We start from the raw sequence: 19,841 nt of genomic DNA on the forward strand, positions 1-19,841 counted from the left end.
ATGAAGTATTTGTATGTTTCGATGACATTAGCCCTTGTTTTACAGCTCTTAGCTCAGGAAGCAAGGATGAAGAACCATGTGACAGCAAAGCCAGTGGCATGAGTGACGCTTGAGATTTTAGTCGCATGTGATGCAGCCCATTGTCAGGTTATTCCTTTAAACACCAGTAATGTTTTTATAGTCCAGTAAAAATAAGTTGTAGGCACCACCTCCTTTTCCCCTGTAATGCAGTTTATGCGCATCTACTTTGAATAATTATAATATGGTCTTCAAGGTTCGTAATTATTCTAAGTAGTTGCTATAAGACAGTTTAAAGACTTGCTTGTGAAAGAAGTTTGGATCTTGTGCTAGTTTCTACAGGTGTTATTGAGTAGGTAGTATGTTTGGAGGAGATAAATTTGTTTTTAATTGACTACTGGAATTAGCAATTGAAGCAGTGGCTCTGTCGGTTTCCTTCCTGTCTTGAGTGAATTCAATTCTGTTTCTAGGAGTGGTACTTTGTGACTGGTATCATCGGACTAACATTGGATTGCAAGACTAGTCCCATTACTAGTTCAAATTAGGGCATCCGTTATTTACATGTCTTGAGTAAAACCAATACAGTTAGGGTCAAACCCCAGTTAGAAAGTGGGACCGCTGATCTTTGGGGGCATGCTTGGCATTGCTGTTTCTGAGTTCTAGAGGCCTCCTGTCGTTACAGACAGGTCTGTATAGACCCAGACTGGAAGTCCTCGTGGGCAGGCTGCCCTGGAGACCAGGTACACAATTTCATTACATGCTAGAGTTTAGTGTTAGGAAGCCCAATTCCCAGGAATTGTTTACTCAAGTTAAATTTTTCTGTGTCTCTGTAAATTTCTGTTCACTTTTTAAAATTGCTGGAGAGGAGGAGAAAAGCCATTATATCAAGACCTTTTTTAGAAACAGAAGTTAGTTAAAAAAACTACTGAGTAGTACAGTTACGCCTTTGTGTACCCCTGAGGACCCTCACAGGACCCATCCTGCACTCCCTCTTCAGTTTGTATTGATTTGTTCTCCCATTTTGTGGAAGTAGACGGGCAGGTGTTATTATGCCATTCACATGCTAAGAGCCTTAAAGAGAAGCAACTGATTCTACAGAACTATACCCCAGTGATTTTTTCAAGTATGCAGATTCTTTGGCATTGGTCTTGCCTTGGATTTTCAGGGTTGTTTGACATTTCTTTGCAGTTCCGTGAAGTAGACGTAGAGGAAGCACATAGGATTGTAAATAACCATTAAGTAAATGATGCAGTACCAGAGTTTTTTGTTCTTGTTGTTTGGGAGGGGAACTGGGGATTGAACTCAGGGGCACTCGACCACTGAGCCACATCCCTAGCCCTATTTCGTATTTTATTTAGAGACAGGGTTGCTTAGCGCCTCGTTTTTGCTCAGGCTGGCTTTGAACTCATGATCCTCCTGCCTCAGCTTTCTGAGCCGCTGGGATTACAGGCATGTACCACCATGCCCAGTGGTACCAGATTTTGAGAGTTACTGTGTGCTAGAGCATCTTAATCTGTTCTGTTACAGACCTTCTTGAGAGAGTCACAAAGAGTCCAGAATCCTTTGGGCAGGCAGAGTAGAGTCTCAGTTTAGACTGTTTGGATCAAGGGAAGAGCCTGTAGGATTTGAAGGGAAAGTGGTTGGAAAGAGAGTACGGCTACACTAGGAGGACCTTTAATGCTAGCACTTAGATTTTTAACTGGTAGCTGGAGGGGAAAAGCAGATGCTTTCTAAAATAAAGAAATGGTTAAAGTAAAACCCACCCATGTTTTTCCCTTTCCAGCTAGTCCGGTCCTCTTCAGTGTCTCTCGAGTCTGCTCTTCTCTGCCTCGTTGTTTCCCAGTGCTTCTGCCCACCCTACCTTGCTTTCCGTCTGCCCGTCATTGTTGTCAGGGTTTTCCAAGACGTTGTTGCATCAGGTTGCTTCATTCTTGCAAACCTTTTTCTTTGCTCCTGTGTCCCCTTGCAGAGCATCTCTGGTCAGTGGGCTCTGTTGTTGCAGAACATTTTCCCCTGCCCATGTCACTGTGTCTGCCTGCCTCTCTGCATCATCTGCTGCTCTCCAGAGCACTGGGCACTTGGTAGGTCCACTCTTTCCCTCCTCTGCCTGCAATGCCCTTTCCAGACTTCCTTTTTGATTGTCATCTCATAAATCTCACAGTTTATCAGTGTTCTAAATTTTAGGTATAATTGTTCTTCTTAAAATCCTCTTGGTTTTTCCCATTGTACATGGAGTCTAATACCCAAGCAGGGCATGTGTACAAAGCTCTTCACAATTACAGTCGTTAAGACTTCTTTCTCCTTTTCACACCCAGCCTCTCCCAACTCAGTGGCCCGTCTGGTGAGGCCTTTCCCAATCACCTGAGCAGGCTATGGATTTTTCATTATGTGATTTTTCTTTACTTATGGACAAAGTCACACCCATTCTTTCAAGATTCATCTCAAATCTCCTTTCAGATTTTGATACAGTCCTCTGTATCATTAACCCCATTCCCTTTTCTATTTGCTATCATAGTAATATGTTTAAAATTCAATTTTATTATTTTTAAAAAGTATCTTATGATTTCTGAAAAACATTTCTGCTTATTTTCTGATTATAAGCACCTTAGGGATAGAGAATGTATCTTTCCTGTGTTATCTTCATGTGTCAGTGTGAAAAATAGTAGCTGGGACATAAATAATAATATTCAGACTGGGGATGAAGATCAGTAATAGAAGGTTTGCCTAGAATTATCCAGGCCCTTTGTTTTTCCCCCAGAGAGAGAGAGGGAGAGAAAATCATAATCATGATCATAATAAATATTTAACTGTAAAAGTTGTTTCAAGGAGGGTTATAATAATTTATAATATTAAATGAGCCCTATTTCCTCATTTTGTGACAGAGACAATATTTTATATGATTTCTCATTTAATTTTCACTGCAGTACTATAGTGTATGTTACCATTATGTTCTCTACATTTTCTTTTTATGACAGTCTCACTGTGTTGCCACGTTGGCTTTGAACTCAGGATCCTCCTGCTCCGACCTCCTGAGTAGCTGGCGTAGCAGGTGTGCACTACTGTGCCCTCCTTCCCACATTTTCTTTTACTAACTTTATTGTTTTGCTTTTTGCAGTTAACTCTTTAATCCATTTTTGGCTCTCGTTATGTGGTAAAGATCTAACTTTATTTTTCTCTCTGTAGTGAATCTACTTCTTTAGAGTCTAAACTCGAGAGTCAAAAACTCTTGTAGGAGATATTTTAGGAGACCTTGTAGCCTGTGATATCACTGAATGATTTATGAGCAGTACCATGTTTTGCCCGCCCTCTGCCTGGCAACCCCTCCCACCATGACATGGTCTTTATGAAAAGGATCTCTTGTGTTTGGGTTTATCCCCAGCACTGAGCGCCAGTGACTGGCACGTGCTACTCACTAACAGTCTTCAGCAGTATATTGGGTGAGTGCAGTCTCTTCCTGTGGCCAGTTTGTCTTTCCAACAGAAAACTTAAAATCTTTAAGGAACTACACTAGTTCTCGTATCAGCTCTGCTGTTGACTAGCTTTGCTTTCTTGAGGAAGTTGTTTTTTCTTCCTTCCTCTGTAATTAATGCCTTGTGTAATTACCACCTCAGTCAAGACACAGGAAGTTTTCATGACTCACAAATGTTCCCTGCCCTCTTTCATGGTTAGTTCATCCTGTCCCTAGCTCTAGGCAATCACGAATTTGCTTTCTATGACAGTAGAGGTTGAGCATCCCCAATCCAAAAACTGAAAATCAAAAATGTGCTGAAAATCTCAAGCTCCACATCTTCTTGCTAATTTCCCCGATTACTAGAGATGTAGAGCCTGTTCTCATATTCTCACTGACCCTTTATGTCTCCTTTTATGAAGTATCTCTTCAATCCTTTGCCCACTTTTACTACATGCCACAGCATTACTACTGAAGTATTGTGGAGTGTGTCGTACATTCTGAATACCAGTCACTGACAGACCCTGTACGCACAGTTCCAGAGTGAGATGACAGAGGGAAAGAGAGAGTTGGCATTGATGGAAATACTGGCTAAGGTTTTTCTCTAATTGTTGAAAAATGCTAACATTCAGATCCAGGAAGCTCACAGTAGAACAAATTAAGAAGATATCCACATTTAGCCATTTGGTAGTGAAAACTATAGAACTCACCAGAGGGAAAGTGAAGACAGTAAGTATAGCCAGAGATTTTTTTAAGACGCCATCAGGGAACCCTGAAGTACTAGACTTTCCGCCACTTTCTCAAGCAGCTCTGGAATCCAAGCCAGAGCTGGGGATAATGGCCTCAAGGGGTTCAGAAGAAGCTAACTCTTGGCCTGGAAGGACTTGCCTTTCTACAAGCTTGAGATAATTTAGACAAATGAAATGAGTAGGGAGCAAAGGTGAATAAATGTGGGCAAAATGAAAGCATTAGCTATGCAAAGCAAAACTGATGTTTGATTTATGGAAAAAATGAGACCAGAGCAACCGAAACACCACCTGCAGAGTCTAGAAGCAGTACCAGTAATCATCAGCCACAGATGGGTGGTCATGTTCCTAGACAGCCACTGTCTGCAGTAAAAACAAAGCCTCTCACATCACTCTGATAATTGAAGCAATAATATTAAAGGGATCAAATACAAAGAGTACATTAGTGTGACTCTTTCTGTAAAGAAAAGCAGGCAGCACGAACAGCATGTTCTTACAGATGTGTGCACAGAGGATGCCCATGGGGAAGACGGGAGCTTCTGTTCCTTTAGCTGCTGTCCCCATCTTCCCCGGGAGTCTTACCTGTGCCAGGATGTGGAGCTGAAGGTGGCATCCTGAGTGCCTGGGAATAATGGCACTCGTAGTTGTCCTGCTATAGCAGTGCCAGTGCACTCTGCTAGGTGGCGTTTGTGGCCAGAAAACTAGTGTTACCAGGGGGACTTTTATATAGAATTGAAAAAGAAGGCCTAGTTACTTTGCTTTTCATTATTTTTTTCCAGTAAAATGTGGTAACCTTTTTATAATTGAGATTAAAAAATAGACGTTTTAAAAATGTATATGATTTGAAAGCTGGGGACATAGCTCATTTGGTAGAGTGCTTGCCTCACATGCACAAGGCTCTGGGTTCAGAGCTCTGAGGGCTGGGGAGCACCACCAAAAAAAAAAAATGTATATAGTTTGAAGACATTATATTCTGATTTTTAATTACATGATTTTGAAAGAAAGTCTACACAACAATATTAGTAGGTTATACATCAAAATGTTTGCTAATCATTGAGATTTTGTCCCAGAGTTCTATTGAAATAGTGTAGTAATAATACTAACCCTAATAATACACTAAGCACTGTAGAAAGTAAAGTTAGATTTGGTTTAAGGCTAATAGTTGTATATCAAAAGATAAAGTTTATAATGTTTTAAGTAATCAATTTTAATGTAAAAATTTGAAATATCCTATTTCATTATAAGACCTCGATTGATTCATGTTTCCAACTGCAGGGAAATAGAGGAAAAGGAGGAAAGAGAATGTCTGTAGCTGGCTGAGGACGAAGGGCACTGTTAGCAGTTCCGCCCACAGAACATAGACCAGGCTGCGTAGCACAGGGTCTCCCTTTGGTGAAGAAGAAGCAGAAGGTGCACAGCTTTTAGTTTGCATGTGTGTGTGCATTATATTCATGTATGTGTATCAAACAAATGTGTATTTTATTAGAGCTTCATTTGTCCCCCAAAATGTGGGGAACAATTGCAAAAAGGATATAGACTAGAGTTAGACATTATGAGAAGGATGAGAAAAAGTGAAATGAGGTATAGAGCTAATAGAGGCAAGTTCCTAGGGAGTCTTAGAACTTGTTAAGGATCAGTACAAATTTGGCTTTCATTTGTCTTGGAGTTGATACAAAGGTTAAGCTGGGACGTTAATAATGTCCTCAAAGTAAATTAGTTCCTGAAGTAAGCTATGGTTATTTCTGGTAATACTAAAACCAGAAAGAAATTTATCCCTGGGATTTTCAGAGTTAAGCACTTTCTAATTGCTGAAAAGCTCTTGTCAGAGGGCAGAGTATATTTCTGTCTTGAGTGGTTAGTTGAGATTTCAGAGGCAATTTCAATTGGATTGTTACTGTAGTAGAAAGTATGAAGAGTATCCCCACACAGGACTCTGTATTGCTTGTGCTTTTTCCAACTGCACAGGAAATTGACCATAAAACTTACAATATATTTCAATTTCAGATATGAATCAACTACATTTTTTTTGAACCTATGGTGATTTTTGTATCATTACACAGATAAATCATTTTCATTAGTTGTATCATTATTTTAGAATTGTAAGTTTTTAAAAAGTTGGTTAAATTTTGGGATGAGCCTAATTTAATAATGTAAAAAGATTTGAGCAAGCTGTAAAGTGTATGGTTCATCCTTATGAAGTTGAGACTTTGAATTGAAAACATTCCCTTTTTATAACAAAGGAGTCTATGTGTATCAAGGAAAATAAATGAAAAAGTCCTGTTATGTAAGTACTATCTTTAAATATATATACACACACACACACACACATATGCATGCTGTCAATGGACCTTTATTTTATTTATTTATATGAGGTGCTGAGAATCGAACCCAGTGTCTCACACATGCTAAGCAAGCACTGTACTACTGAGCCACACCCCTAGCCCATGGAAGTATTATCTCAGTCTTTATCTAGTCTTAAAATAACTAAATATTTTACTTAACCAATATTTTAATTAAGTCACTGCATAAATGATATCAAAATATAATTTTTTATAGTGAGACATTTGGAGTAATCAGAAAGTTAAGAAAAAGTGTTTGTAACACCTTTATTATTAGTGAAAACTATGGAAAAGAAGGGTTTCTGTTAATCCCCATAAAATTGATACATTGTATCTGTATTCAGTGAACACTGGAAATTATTTTTAGTTACTTCCAAAATGAGGGAAATTGACTCAGCTGTTATGATGAAGCAGAAATTATAAGGCAGGTACTAGAAAATCTACTAAAAATTTCACCTGTCTTTGTTTTTTTTTTCCCTAATGAGTCACTATGAAGATGTGCAATGAGTCAGCAGTTACAGGCATAGTAGAGAGTGGGACAGAGTTTGGAAGAAGGCTGGGAGCACTCTAGAACCTTCAACACAAGATGGCTTATCTAGTGCGTGCCCTTAGGTCTCTCATGTGCCTGTCCACTACGATTATCCATTGGCAATACAATTAAAGGCAGGTAGACTCCAGGGTAGTTTCTGATGTACCATCAGTTTATGCTCACTATTCAGGCATGATTTAAAACTGTGCTTTCAGTACCTGTGTGGACCTCTCTCTTTCTAGATTAGCCCTGAGTATATAGCACTTTGGAATATCCCAGAGGCCTTGGGATTTTACCAAGGCTCTCTTTCTTGATTCACTTGAATGACAGATTTTATCTTTCACCCTATAAGGTTATGAAAACTTTGCTTGGCTTTGAAGCGTTTCAGTTGATTCTTCCAGAATTGCTTCAAATGAAATGAATAATTTTTAATATTTTGTTTAGTTTTTCTAATTTTAAAGGAAGGATTAATCTTATAAACCTAATCAACTATATCTGTTAGCAGTACACACTTTCTCTCCCCCACCCTATGCTTGTATAATATGGATATGCATAAGTATATATATAGAATTTTAAATACCTTTTAATATTATACCATGAGCATTTTCTCACACCATTATGTGGTTTTTCAAAAAAAAAAAATTTTAGTTGTAGTTAGACACAATACCTTTATTTTATTTATTTATTTTTATGTGGTGCTGAGGATTCCCAACCCAGCCCCAACCATTATGTGTTTTGAAATATTAATTTTATAAGCTGCATAGTATTCTATTAGGAGGGCATAAGGTAACTTATGATTGTGAATCCTTTGACTCTATAAAATTTCATGATGTAAGAAATATTTTTCTCTATGTTCCTGTGCCTCATCTCAAATTTTTCCTTAGAAGTGGAATTACTATTGAAGGGTAGGATTATTTGTAAAGTTCTTGATACCTAATGCCAAAATGCTTCCTGAAAATACTTAAGCAGTGATTAATTGAGGGTGGCCATCTCGATGTGCCTTTACTAGCACTGAGATTAATGATTTTTAAGCATCTTGCTGTTGTAACAGGGGAAATCATTTTCTAATTGTTTTAGTTTTGTATTTTAGGGCTGTAAGCTTGTTGTTATATTTGTCATAAATGTTTTTCCATTTTATTATTTGCTTTTAATTTGCAGAATGGAAGTTAGTGATAATTGCTACAGAGGCTAGAAGAAAGTGGGTTTCTGATGTGTATTTCATGAAGAAATCCCACATTTCTTACTAGTCATGTTTTGTATCTTCTCATAATTTCCATAGCTTTTATATGTAGAACATCTTTTAACATCAAAAGATTTTAATCAGTGTTTGCTTAAATTTCCATCTTGAATGTTACAAATTTTTGATCATCTGTTTTCAGCCCCAGCCAGTCAGCCACTGGGGCCAATTGGGCACCATGAGGCACTGAAATATGGGGCAGTGCCTAGCAGTGCAGAAGAGAGTGGAAATGAACTTGCTGCATTACCATCAAAATCGTCAAATCCTCTTACACCTGTCAACTCTATGAATAGCGCAAAGCTGTTTGTAAGGGACTTGAGGACATTCTAGGCATTTCTTACGTGTTTTAATTAACAGAACATACCACTGTTTTGTGGCAGTTCGGTCCACAGGATGCAGCCATGTTTGTTCTTTTATTAGTGTGCTCATTTCCCAATGCATTCATTTCAAATGAGATGCCAGAAGTTTCTGGGATTGAATTGTTACCAGAAGGTTGAAAGATAATTACTTTCAGGAAATTATGACTCAAGAGAGCTCATACTTTTGCAAAAATGTTAAGTAAGCAGGGCTGTTACCATTAATTCTATATATATGTTGTCTTGGAACATGTAGAATTACCTCAGGGAGATGAAGCAACTTGGAGTTTTATAGCCTGTTGCATGGATGCACCTTGGTGCTTGGCAACAATTGGAAGTCATATCTCAAGATCAAGAGGAGCACTTTGGGGCTCCAGAGAACAGGAGGAATATCACAGGAATGGAAATGGGTAGGATGAAGAAAAAGAAGAAAGTTTATTGAAAAAGTTCAGAAAAATTGAATCTAATTCTGAAATATTAGACATGCACTCACCATTTTGTAACTTTGCTATTAAATAAAATTAAAATGGAAAACTAGAAAGCCTCTGTGAATATATCTTGAACCCAGACTACTACTTTTGCTTCTTTATTGGAAGAAGGCAAGGCCCTGGGATGGATTAAGCAATTCTGAAGAAAGTGAGAGATTTTAAGAACAGAGTGCCTTTCACCTGGACTGTTAACCACAGTACCTTCCCCTGGAACAAACCTAAGTACTTGGTGAACTGAGAAAATTAATGGTGGATTGGGACACTGTGCTATCTGAAGGACCATTCTCTACCTTCACAGTTTGTTTATAATGAATTTTCCAGCCTTAAATCTTGTCAAATATACTTGGACTGTAATGCTCCAAAGAATTACATCACTCCTCTATTTACTTAATAGTTATAGTGTTCTTGCTCAATCTACGCTTTTTATCTACTTTTAAAGAAAAATAGGTGAGAATTGAACTTATCTTTAAAAGAACATAATCAGTTTTTAAAAACTGATAGGAGAATGATCAAGAAAAAAAGCGAGCAATTCACCAAGTTTGGGCACTACTTTAGATTCGGATAGGCTCCAGGGTGGTGTCTGATGTACTACTAGTTTTCAGATCATCTTGATCTGATCCTACATTGGCATGATCTGAAGCTGGGCTTTCAGTGCCTGTGTGGACCTACTCTTCTCCAGATGAGCCCAGAGCTAATGTCAATGTATTTCTTGACATTTACCTCTATTATAAATAGTGAACACATGGTCCTTAGCTTTCAGATGACACTTCCAACACATACTAGATTGCTTATACTTATTGTGAAATCAGACTTCTTTAATATTAAACTTCAGTACAGAAAAATTAGAGAATCCATGAATGACAGCTTGTCTATTTATGCTGATATGCCTAAACCCAGCTTTCCATTCAGAAAACAGAACCGGTGACCAACAGCTGTTACAGTCATTGTGAGGAAGATGCACTCTTCTTGGCACCGTTGCTGCTATTGTGTTTTAGGGCAGAACTGATCTTCAGCTGTACACTCTCTTGATCCTGATCCCTGTGAAAGGGGCTCCCTAATTTTAGCCTGTTGTCATTGTGGACATCTTTTGTAATCCTTGTAAAGCCAAAGATAGGGCCAGATGTCCAGAATACATTGCTTTAACCAACTTCAGTTGTTTTTGAACTAAGAAAGTTGAGCCCAGTGTGCCATTACTGAGAAAAAGTAAAACTTCCTCATTGTGTTGGGTCCAGGCCCTAAAGCTGTTTGAGCATGTCACGGCATAGAAAAACCAGTCTGCTGCACAACTCCATGGATGGAAATGTATTGAGGAATAATGAAAGACAATAGCATTCTTTCTAACTTAGCAAACTAGGAACCGAGAGAAGTGTCCTCAATAAAAGATGTTCCCAAATCCCACAGCAAGCAACATATTAGTGCTTACATTTAGCAACTTATGCTAATAGATTATATTCACCAATAGCCATCTTCAGATACTACTACTTACTACCTACCTATGGTGTGTATGTTCCTAAATGACTCAATAAGAAAAGTTCAATAGATTTTGCAAACATAACTAATGAGCATTTAACAGAGTTGCTCAACATATACTACCAATCAAAAATTCTTATGTAACGTAAAATTCCTTTCTTCCTCTTTTAAAGAATTTCTTTGACATTATACCACAGAGCATATACTGACATATAACTGCCTAATAAGATAAAGTAAGATGAAGTTAATCTTATTTGAAACAAGATAAACCATCATATTGTCTTCAAACATTATTGCACTTTAACTTCCATAGTTTGAAAAAGCATTTATGAAATAATCTGCATACTAGTTTTAACAGACAAATAACACCTTTAAGCAGACACGAATGTCCTAAATTGTTCATTAGGTATGAACTTTACAAACATCATACTTACATTAGCGGTAATGGTGTAGCTGGAGAGTATTGCATCTTCTCCAAGCTGCACCCGCGAGAACCACCAATAGGAAGGAACTTGTGGCCTGCACATGTTAGGCTGTGCTTCTCCCTGTGCTTGTGGACTAGTTTGGTGATTCACTGAGTGTCGGGATTTGTTCTAATAGCTTTGTGGAATGGATCAATGAGGATAACCTTGAAGAATTTCTATGTGGAATCTTCACCAACCCAGTAAGAATTCAGGACTCTCAGAGACCCACAGTAGTGTCCAGCTCAATCCTCAGCAACAGACTGAAGACTTCGGGCAAACTTTAGCTAGTTAACGCCATGATGGACAGGCTTGCTATAGGTGGCACCCTTAGGAAGTGGGCGTTTGCGGCCACCACGGTACAGACGATCCTGTATATGACATAAACTTGCTTAGCCCTGTATCCCAGTCTGCGCACTTTATCCAGCCGAGTGGGGTGGGGAGCCTTGTGGAGCACAGCAAGCTGGCAGTACTGCTGGCAGTGGACCCTCAGAAGAAAGTGTATATATCCAGCTGCTTATTCCTTCATAGCTCCTGGGTGTACTTGTATGCGCCCATCTTGGCTTACCTAATGGCTGCTGCTGGACCCAAAATTCCTGTTTCAAAGATAAATTGGAGTTTTCAATGCCAACATGATGGCACAAGTGGAAAAATTCCTTACCTGACCTCCTGTGATTAGTTGTAGTCCAAACACAGGTGTGCTATAAATATGGTCTCAAACTTCAGGTGAACATGAAACATAAAGGAATTTCTTGTTTATACTTTGGTCCCATTTTTGTGATATCTCATACGTATGCAGATATTTCCAAATCTGAAAAAAAAAAATCTCAAATTTAGCACCCTTTGGCCCCAAGAATTTCAGATAGGGATAATGCATCCGTGTAAGTTCTTTATATATCAGGAATATATAGGACTTAAGATAGGTCTTTTATGATATTATTATAAATATATTTCTTAGCTTGTTATTTGTATTTTAACTTTGGTTATTGTGTTTTTTCCTAATGGCTGATTTTGTGTGAACTTTTTACTCTTGTTATATCATTTCTCTTTTCTATTTCATACTTATAAGGTTTTTCTCATACCACTGTGAGAAAACAGTCTCCACTGTTTTCCTTCTAATATTTGGTTTTGTTTTTGATATTTAAATCTGATCTATCCAGAATGTATGTATGGGTACAGACTGAGGTAGGGCTCCATCTTTCATGCCCCAAGTTGGGTAGCCTGTTGTCCCAATACCATGCATTGTAAACTTTCTGCCACCTTTATTATAATAAAATTCCCACTTATTCCTTTTCTTTTCTTCTTTTTTAAAATATTCATTTCTTAGTTATAGGTTGACACAATATCTTTATTTTATTTTTATGTGGTGCTGAGGATCAAACCAAGTACCTCATGCATGGTAGGAGAGAACTCTACCTCTGTGCCACAACCCCAGCCCTTCTTTTTCTTTTTATCAGTGATATTTCAGAATTTCATTCATACAGATTTTTGTCACTTCTTCTATTTACTACTAATAATTTTGTTTTTCTTATTGCTGTTTTAAGTAATTAAAATCCAGTGGTTTTTTTGTTTTGGTACCGAGAATTGAACTCAGGGGGCACTTGACAACTGAGCCATATCCCCATCCCTATTTTCTATTTTATTTAGAGACAAGGTCTCACTGAGTTGCTCAGCACCTCACTTTTGGTGACACTGGCTTTGAACTTACAATCCTCCTGCCTCAGCCTCCACAGCCACTGGGATTATAGGCATGTGCCACTGAGCCCGGCAAAGTCTGGTAGTCTTTTCAGTCTTTTACCTTAAGACTGGGTGAAGCTCAGTGCTTAGCATACATGAGGACTGGGTTCAATCCATAGCACCAAAATAAATAGATAAATCTCTTCGCTAGTCTTGATATACAAATACTTTTAATTTTACTATCTTAATTTGTACCCAAAAAGAATGACTTTAAAAATAGCATATGAACTTTTTCTAAGGTTTTCTAAATATATGATTTACCTATTTCAGCTATGTTGGTTATTACTATTGCAAAGTGTTGAAATGATAGCAATAGATATATTTGAATATTCCTGATAATAAAGGAAAGATTTACTCCTGTTTTTAGAGGCTGGGTGTTGAATTTTATTAAATCACTTTTTAAAAATTTTTAATATTTATTTATTTTTTAGTTCTCGGTGGACACAACATCTTTGTTGGTATGTGGTGCTGAGGATCGAACCCGGGCCGCACGCATGCCAGGCGAGCGCGCTACCGCTTGAGCCACATCCCCAGCCCGAAATCACTTTTTAATATGTATCAATTTTTATGATTTTTCATTTTTGATCTATTAATGAGGTGAATTATATCATTAGATTTCTTATTATTAAATCATCCCTGAATTCCTAGAATTTCACACTTGGCTATGGTATATTCTTTTGATATTTTAATATATTAATATTTATTAATATATTTGACATTAGACTGAGTATTTGAATATTTGACCTGGGAATTTTTACATCAGTGTTCCTGTGGGACACTGGGTTTGTTAACACCCTATGCTGGAGTCCTTGCTTTCCTTCGTTGTCGCGCACTGGGAGAGTTGGAGTCACATTGGCGTTATCCCTGGAAGTTTGACAGAGGTACCTCATGAATGAACACTGGTGTGCCAATCTTTCGTTTATTTCTTTGGAAATTGGCCTTTTTAAAGGCTGTTGGTTAAGTTTTAGTCACTTAAATCTTCTTAGAAAAACCATAGTTTCATCTTCTATTTTTGCATAGAACCACACAGAGTCATCACTTAGGCCTGTGTCCCTGCAGCCACTTCTTGGTGTAGGTGTTTGCACTGTGGACCTTCACTGCTGATGGGATTAGTTGGTGATGCTCTTTTATGTTTCCCAAAGAAGGAATTCCCAGCTTTATGTTTGTTACTTCTGCGACTTTTATTCTTTATCTAGCTCTACTTTAGCCTTTTAGTCATTTTTTTTCAGTCTTTTGCAATTTTTAGGTAATTGTTTTTGGCTCAATGGTTGTTTATGAGAATTCCACAATTTTGGTATTAATATCTGTTTTCATTTCACCGTAATATAGGCCTGTATCATTTTTGGAGTCTGTAAGGTCATCTTTGTGGTCAGTTTTTATGTGGTTCCTTGTACCTATTGAAGGTATTTTATTTTTGTTTTTTTTTTTTTGTTTTTTGTTTTTTTGCTTTTAGAATAAATCAGCTGGGTCTGTTTTAGTTAGGTGTTCTATATCCATGTGTAATTTTTGCCTGAGCGTGTGTGTGAGAATGAACTGAGAGAAGTGAATTAAAGTCTCATAATTCTCTATTTCTGTCAGTTATTTTCTTTACTACTTACAGTTTTTGCATTATAACTATCTACACCCTGTTTATCTTTTTTAAAAAGGTGAAATGAGAGTAGGAAAGACAGTGGAATGTGATGGTCCTCATTACCCTAAGAACATGTATGAAGACACGAAGACCAGGGAAATGAAAAATTGTGCTCTATATGTATAATATGAATTGTAATGTATTTTGCTGTCACATACAACAAGTTAGAATATTAAAAAAAAAGAAAGAAAAAAAAAGATTTCTTGCCCTAGATTTCAGATCCCACATATTGCAGCCTGGATCCCTGCTTCATTTGGATCACGTTGTTATTATCTGCCTTTGCTCATTTGTTTTCAGTGTGAGTTATTCTTCATTCTTTTAAATCATGGCTTATAGACGCTTTATTTTATTGAAAAGGCAAAAGTAGTTTGGGGCACCCCTCACATTTAACAGTGCTTTCTGTTTTATTGTTCTTTTGTTGCTTTCCTGTTTCTCAACATGATGTATTTTGTATGAGTTTCTTCAGATAATGTAGAAGTATTTGTGTTCCAAGGGTTACTTTTACTAATCTAAATAGTGTGCTTCAGGGGCTAGGGATGTAGCTCAGTGGCAGAGTGCTTGCTCCTCAGGCATAAGGCACTAGGTTCAATCCTTAGCACTGCATAAAAGTAAATAATAAAGGCATGCTGTCCATCTACAACTACCCCCAAAAAATCAAAATAAATTCATAAATAAATAATATACTTTGTTCCTAAAATATTTTTTAAATCTGAAGACTGTTGGTTAGGAAAGGTGAGATATGCATAAGCCCACACACCTTCCTTGTGGTCTCCTGTGCTGTCACCACCTGAGAGCCTCCACCATCAAGCTCAGTGTTCAGTGTTCTCTTCTGCTCTCTAACCGCAATCCCCATGTTTCTTTTACTCTTAGTTCTTCATTTAACTGGATTGACAGAAAATATAGGCAGTTTTAAAAAGTGAGCTGTCTCCTAAACAGAAAAGAGTTATCTTCCATGTTCTAAAAATCAAATACTCTTTGTTAATTCTTTTGCTGGGATTTTCTGGTTTGGTTTTTTTGTTTGCTGTTGTTAAAATTCATCCTCTGAATTTAGAAGGTACTTCAATGCATCTTCAAAATGCATTATCATTGCTTTGATACTTGAATGACAGGCTAATTAGATCTAAACTCTCGTGTCCTATCTTATTTCCTTGAGGACCTGGGAGGCCTTACTCCCCTCTGTTCTAGCCTGGAATACTTCCCTAGAGAAGTCCAAGGCCAGTGTGATTTGTCTCATAATATGTGTTTTTATCTGGATATACAAAGGGTTCTTTGAAGTCCAGTCATTTATTGTAAAAAAAGACGGTTAAGTTTGTTTGTGGAGGAATAGAAAATGGCAAAAATTCAAGTGTATATAGAACACTTTGTAACTTTAAGAAACAAGATAAAAAACTTAAAAAAAAAACTAAATAAATAAGGTTGGGGATTTACTCAGTGGTAGAGTGCTTGCCTAGCATGTACAAGACCCTGTATTTGATTGCCATTCCCACACCAAAAAATCAAATCAAAACAAACAAAAATACCCTATATAGTTAGGTATAAATACTGTTCTGGTATAAAGCAGATAAGACAAATGTTAGCAAAAGTTAAGTGGTGGTGAATATAGGGAAACCTGTACTATTTTATGTGGTCCAGGGTATGTTTGAAATTCTATTTTAAAAATTACATAAATCTGTAAATCAGGGAATGCCTGTGTGCTTCAGTGACTCAGTCCAATATGTATTTATTTGGTTCAGAAGCTTTTTTTTTTTTTTTGGTACTGGGATTGAACTCGGGCACTTGACCACTGAGCTGTATCCTCAGGTCTGTTTTAGACACAAGGTCTCATTGAGTTGCTTAGCACTTTGCTTTTGCTGAAGCTGGCTTTGAACTCGAAACCTTCCTGTTTCAGCCTCCTGAGCTGCTGGGATTACAGGCTTGAGCCACAGTGCCCAGCTGAGAAGCACATATATCCACAACCACTTATGTAATTCCTCACTTTCTCTATTGTTATTTTCTGAGTTTTTAGCAAAAGTATTTATAGAATGCTTTTATAATTCTAGCCTTATGTAATTCTAGCTTTAGAACATGCAGAGTAGGGGTCAGTAGTAGTTGCTGCAGAGGCTAGAGCTAAATGGGCCATTTTCCTGAAGTCTAGTCAGTGATTTATAGTTGCTAGTTTAGGACTGTTGACGAAATATTTCTCTAAACAAACAGAAAGGAATTTAGGTTTAAAATACCATAATAATTGATAGCATTATGTATTTGGGTCTCTGTTTTTCTCCTTCTTTCCTTCCTTCCTTCCTTCCTTCTTTCTTTCTTTCTTTCTTTCTTTCTTTTTTTCTTTCTTTCTTTCTTTCTTTTGGACTCTAATAAATACAAGTCAGAAGAGAAACAGATTACCCTTATTTCCTTATTTTTACTCATTTTTAGTTTTGAGTATTAAGGGATTGCTCAATTTGCTTTTCCTCTGTGTTCAGGTATATGTCTCGAGTTCACGGTATGCATCCAAAAGAGACCACCCGCCAGCTGAGCTTAGCTGTGAAAGATGGTCTTATTGTGGAGACTCTCACAGTGGGCTGCAAAGGTTCAAAAGCTGGCATTGAACAAGAAGGATATTGGTTACCAGGAGATGAGATTGTAAGTATATTTTATTTGATAAATTTAGAGTTGCAGACTTTTAGTTTTTGAACATTAGTTAGATATGATCTATAGAAATTCATTTTCAGAAATTCAACAGTTTTCATTTTAACACTTTTTTCAACATTAAGGCATCTATGTTAATAGAAGAGATACTTATTCTCTAGGAGAATGCACTTTTACAAACAGCCTGCTTTTTCTGTCTATATTACTCTAATCTGAAGAGAAGTACAGCCCTTTTAATATACACCCAATTAATGGCACCCTGATGTGTTTTCTTTGGTAAATATCAGTAAAAATGTTTTAATGCAGGATAATATTGATGCTGTCTAGACAGAGTGAACGTGACCAGTTGTCTTCTTAGGGAAGCACTTTCCCTTCAGTTTGGATGGCATCAGGCCCTGCAGCCACACGTCAGTAGGAGTTTTGTTGTAAAATACAAAGGTTTCCAAAGGTTAGAGTCGCCTGGCCGCCACTGACTTCATTAACTGACTACTGCAGGATTTGTGCATTGGAATAGAAGTCAAGCAGGAAAGACTGAAAGTTAATTCTCTTTATACTTTTGGCTAGTTTTAATTTTGACTCCCTTTTAAGCAATGGCATTTTACTATTTCTTTTCAGTCTGCAACTTTATACTGAGAGGCACAGATAGGTACAGAGATATATTTTTTCTCATGTGAAGATTGGTTTCATGTGCAATATTTTGTGTTCTACTGAAAGACATTTCTAATCAATTAATAATTTTTATGAAGGAATATCATTTAAATGATAGGTTTCAAATATCACAGATGTAAATTTTATTAGTTTTTGAGAATAGATTGAATGTTTTATCATGAATTCTCTAAAAATCACAAAAATGACATAAAATCTTAAACATCGGTTCATTGTGGAAACATTCTCTAGAAACTTTGAATTTCTTTCCTTTCCTGGCTCTACAGAGAAGAGGGGCCAACAGACACATTAATCTGCCGAGTCTGAGAATTGGGAAGCTGCTTCCAGAAGCCACTGATATATCATGGGCTTAGGAAAGGCTCCAGACTTAACACGGGTTTCATCAACTTAATTAGTGCTTCAAAGCCTCAGGAAAGAAAGCTCATGTTTTTCTCAAAAAGAAAACATAGAAGACAAAAGCCTTTGCTTGTACTGGTGTCATTTGGTTTGTGTCCTGGAAGTTTCTTGAAAAGTAGAGTAAATTTATATGAGAGCAAATTTTCTGTTGCATTTCCCTACAGAAAAAATATAGCTGTGCTGCTAATCAAGAAACTTTGGGTGCCAAGTGATAACAAAAACAACAACTGGCAGCTCATCACCTACTCTAAATATCCAGATAACGGAGAATATCTTGTCCTGAAGTACTCAGAAATTTACTGATCCAGGAATGCAACCTGTTGATTCCTTAGAGTCGTACAGTAATAAGTCCAGCTTCATTTGTAGGATTTTGGCTTGAGGGTTTATGTAGATTTTTTTTTTCATAGATGCGAGTTTATTTTTCTTTACTGTTTCATAAGATTTGTGCTGTTCCATATACTTTTTTTGTCCTCAACTTGAAGTTTCTTTGTTCAGTTTAATTCAACAAGCACATAATTAGCCTATTATATGTTCACAGCATGCAGTTCTATATTCTGTTCATTTTTACATGTTCTTGTTGCATTTATTTACCTCATCCTTTCTTTTTCTTTTTTCTAGATGAAATTTTACTTGTATATCAAACTACTAGTGTAGAGCTTTAATTCCAATTAGTTCTTACAAACATTTTATACTAACTATGCAAGTATGATATAAGTACAACTGAGTATATCAAAATTGTCTTTAGATCACAAAATAGGTAAATATTTACAGTTTAGGGATAATGTAATGTGTTTGTACACACACACACACACACACACACATACACATAGGAAGAGATAAGGTCATACATAGTAAAATAAACAGGTGTCTCAATTCTATCTTAAGTACTTAATTATGTGATCTTGAAGAACTTTCCAAATCTCATTGATTCTTCAGCTATAATATGGGCATATTGATCTCTATTTCATTTGATTAAGGATTAAACAAAATTATCTACCTAAACCATAGATAGATTAAATATGCAAAGCAGGTTTTTGATGAGTAAATAAACATTCTTAGGTATAGTAGATTAGCAAGGTGACTATAGTTAATAATATTGTATATTTTGAAATAGCTAGAAGATAAACCTTTAAATGCTTTCACCACAAAGAACTAAGTATTTGAAGTAATAGATATGTTAGTTAACCTGATTTGATTATTCTATAATGTATATGTTTCAAAACATCACATTATACCCTGTAAATGTCTAGTTATTATCAATTAAAAGCAAAATAAAAATTTAAAATGCTTAAAACAAGAAAATACCTATTTATAGTATAGGAAAAGCACACATATTTCTTAGAGACTTTCCTTCACAAAGCCCCTGATCTTCATTTAAGCACCTATAACTATAAAATATTGAGACTCATTACAAGTGTGTTCCATTATCTTGGCCAGTGTGCCACATGCCCACCTTGGGGCTGTCTGCAAGCTGCAGTTGTCATGCCCTAATGACACTCTAGCAGGATACACACTTATTAACTGCATCACCTGGGCACAGTAGGAGCATCTCACACTGGCCAGCTTTGTGTATCTGTGTCAACTGTGAGGCCTGCGTGTGCAGAATGGACCTGTGAGCCGCACTCCCCAGGACTCACCTTTCATATCATGGATGCAATAAATTTGGATATTTGACAGAGCTCTAGCAAAACATTAGAA

The 19,841-nt window shown here is 37.0% G+C and overlaps 1 protein-coding gene and 1 pseudogene across 7 annotated transcripts in view; one reads left to right on the forward strand and one right to left on the reverse strand.

The window, feature by feature from the left end:
- Positions 1-19,841, forward strand: part of Zmynd11 (zinc finger MYND-type containing 11) — a 66,295-nt gene that overhangs the window by 4,897 nt on the left and 41,557 nt on the right. For all 7 annotated transcript variants that reach the window (XM_078023119.1, XM_078023115.1, XM_078023116.1 and 4 more), the window contains exon 2: positions 16,916-17,075. In XM_078023119.1, the coding sequence (XP_077879245.1) occupies positions 16,920-17,075 (156 nt within the window). In that variant the 5' untranslated portion in view covers positions 16,916-16,919. The remainder of the gene's footprint in view (positions 1-16,915; positions 17,076-19,841) is intronic.
- LOC120887548 (large ribosomal subunit protein eL15 pseudogene) lies at positions 11,067-11,650 on the reverse strand (annotated as a pseudogene).

Source organism: Ictidomys tridecemlineatus, chromosome 10, assembly GCF_052094955.1.
Source record: "Ictidomys tridecemlineatus isolate mIctTri1 chromosome 10, mIctTri1.hap1, whole genome shotgun sequence".
Classification (NCBI taxonomy): domain Eukaryota; kingdom Metazoa; phylum Chordata; class Mammalia; order Rodentia; family Sciuridae; genus Ictidomys; species Ictidomys tridecemlineatus.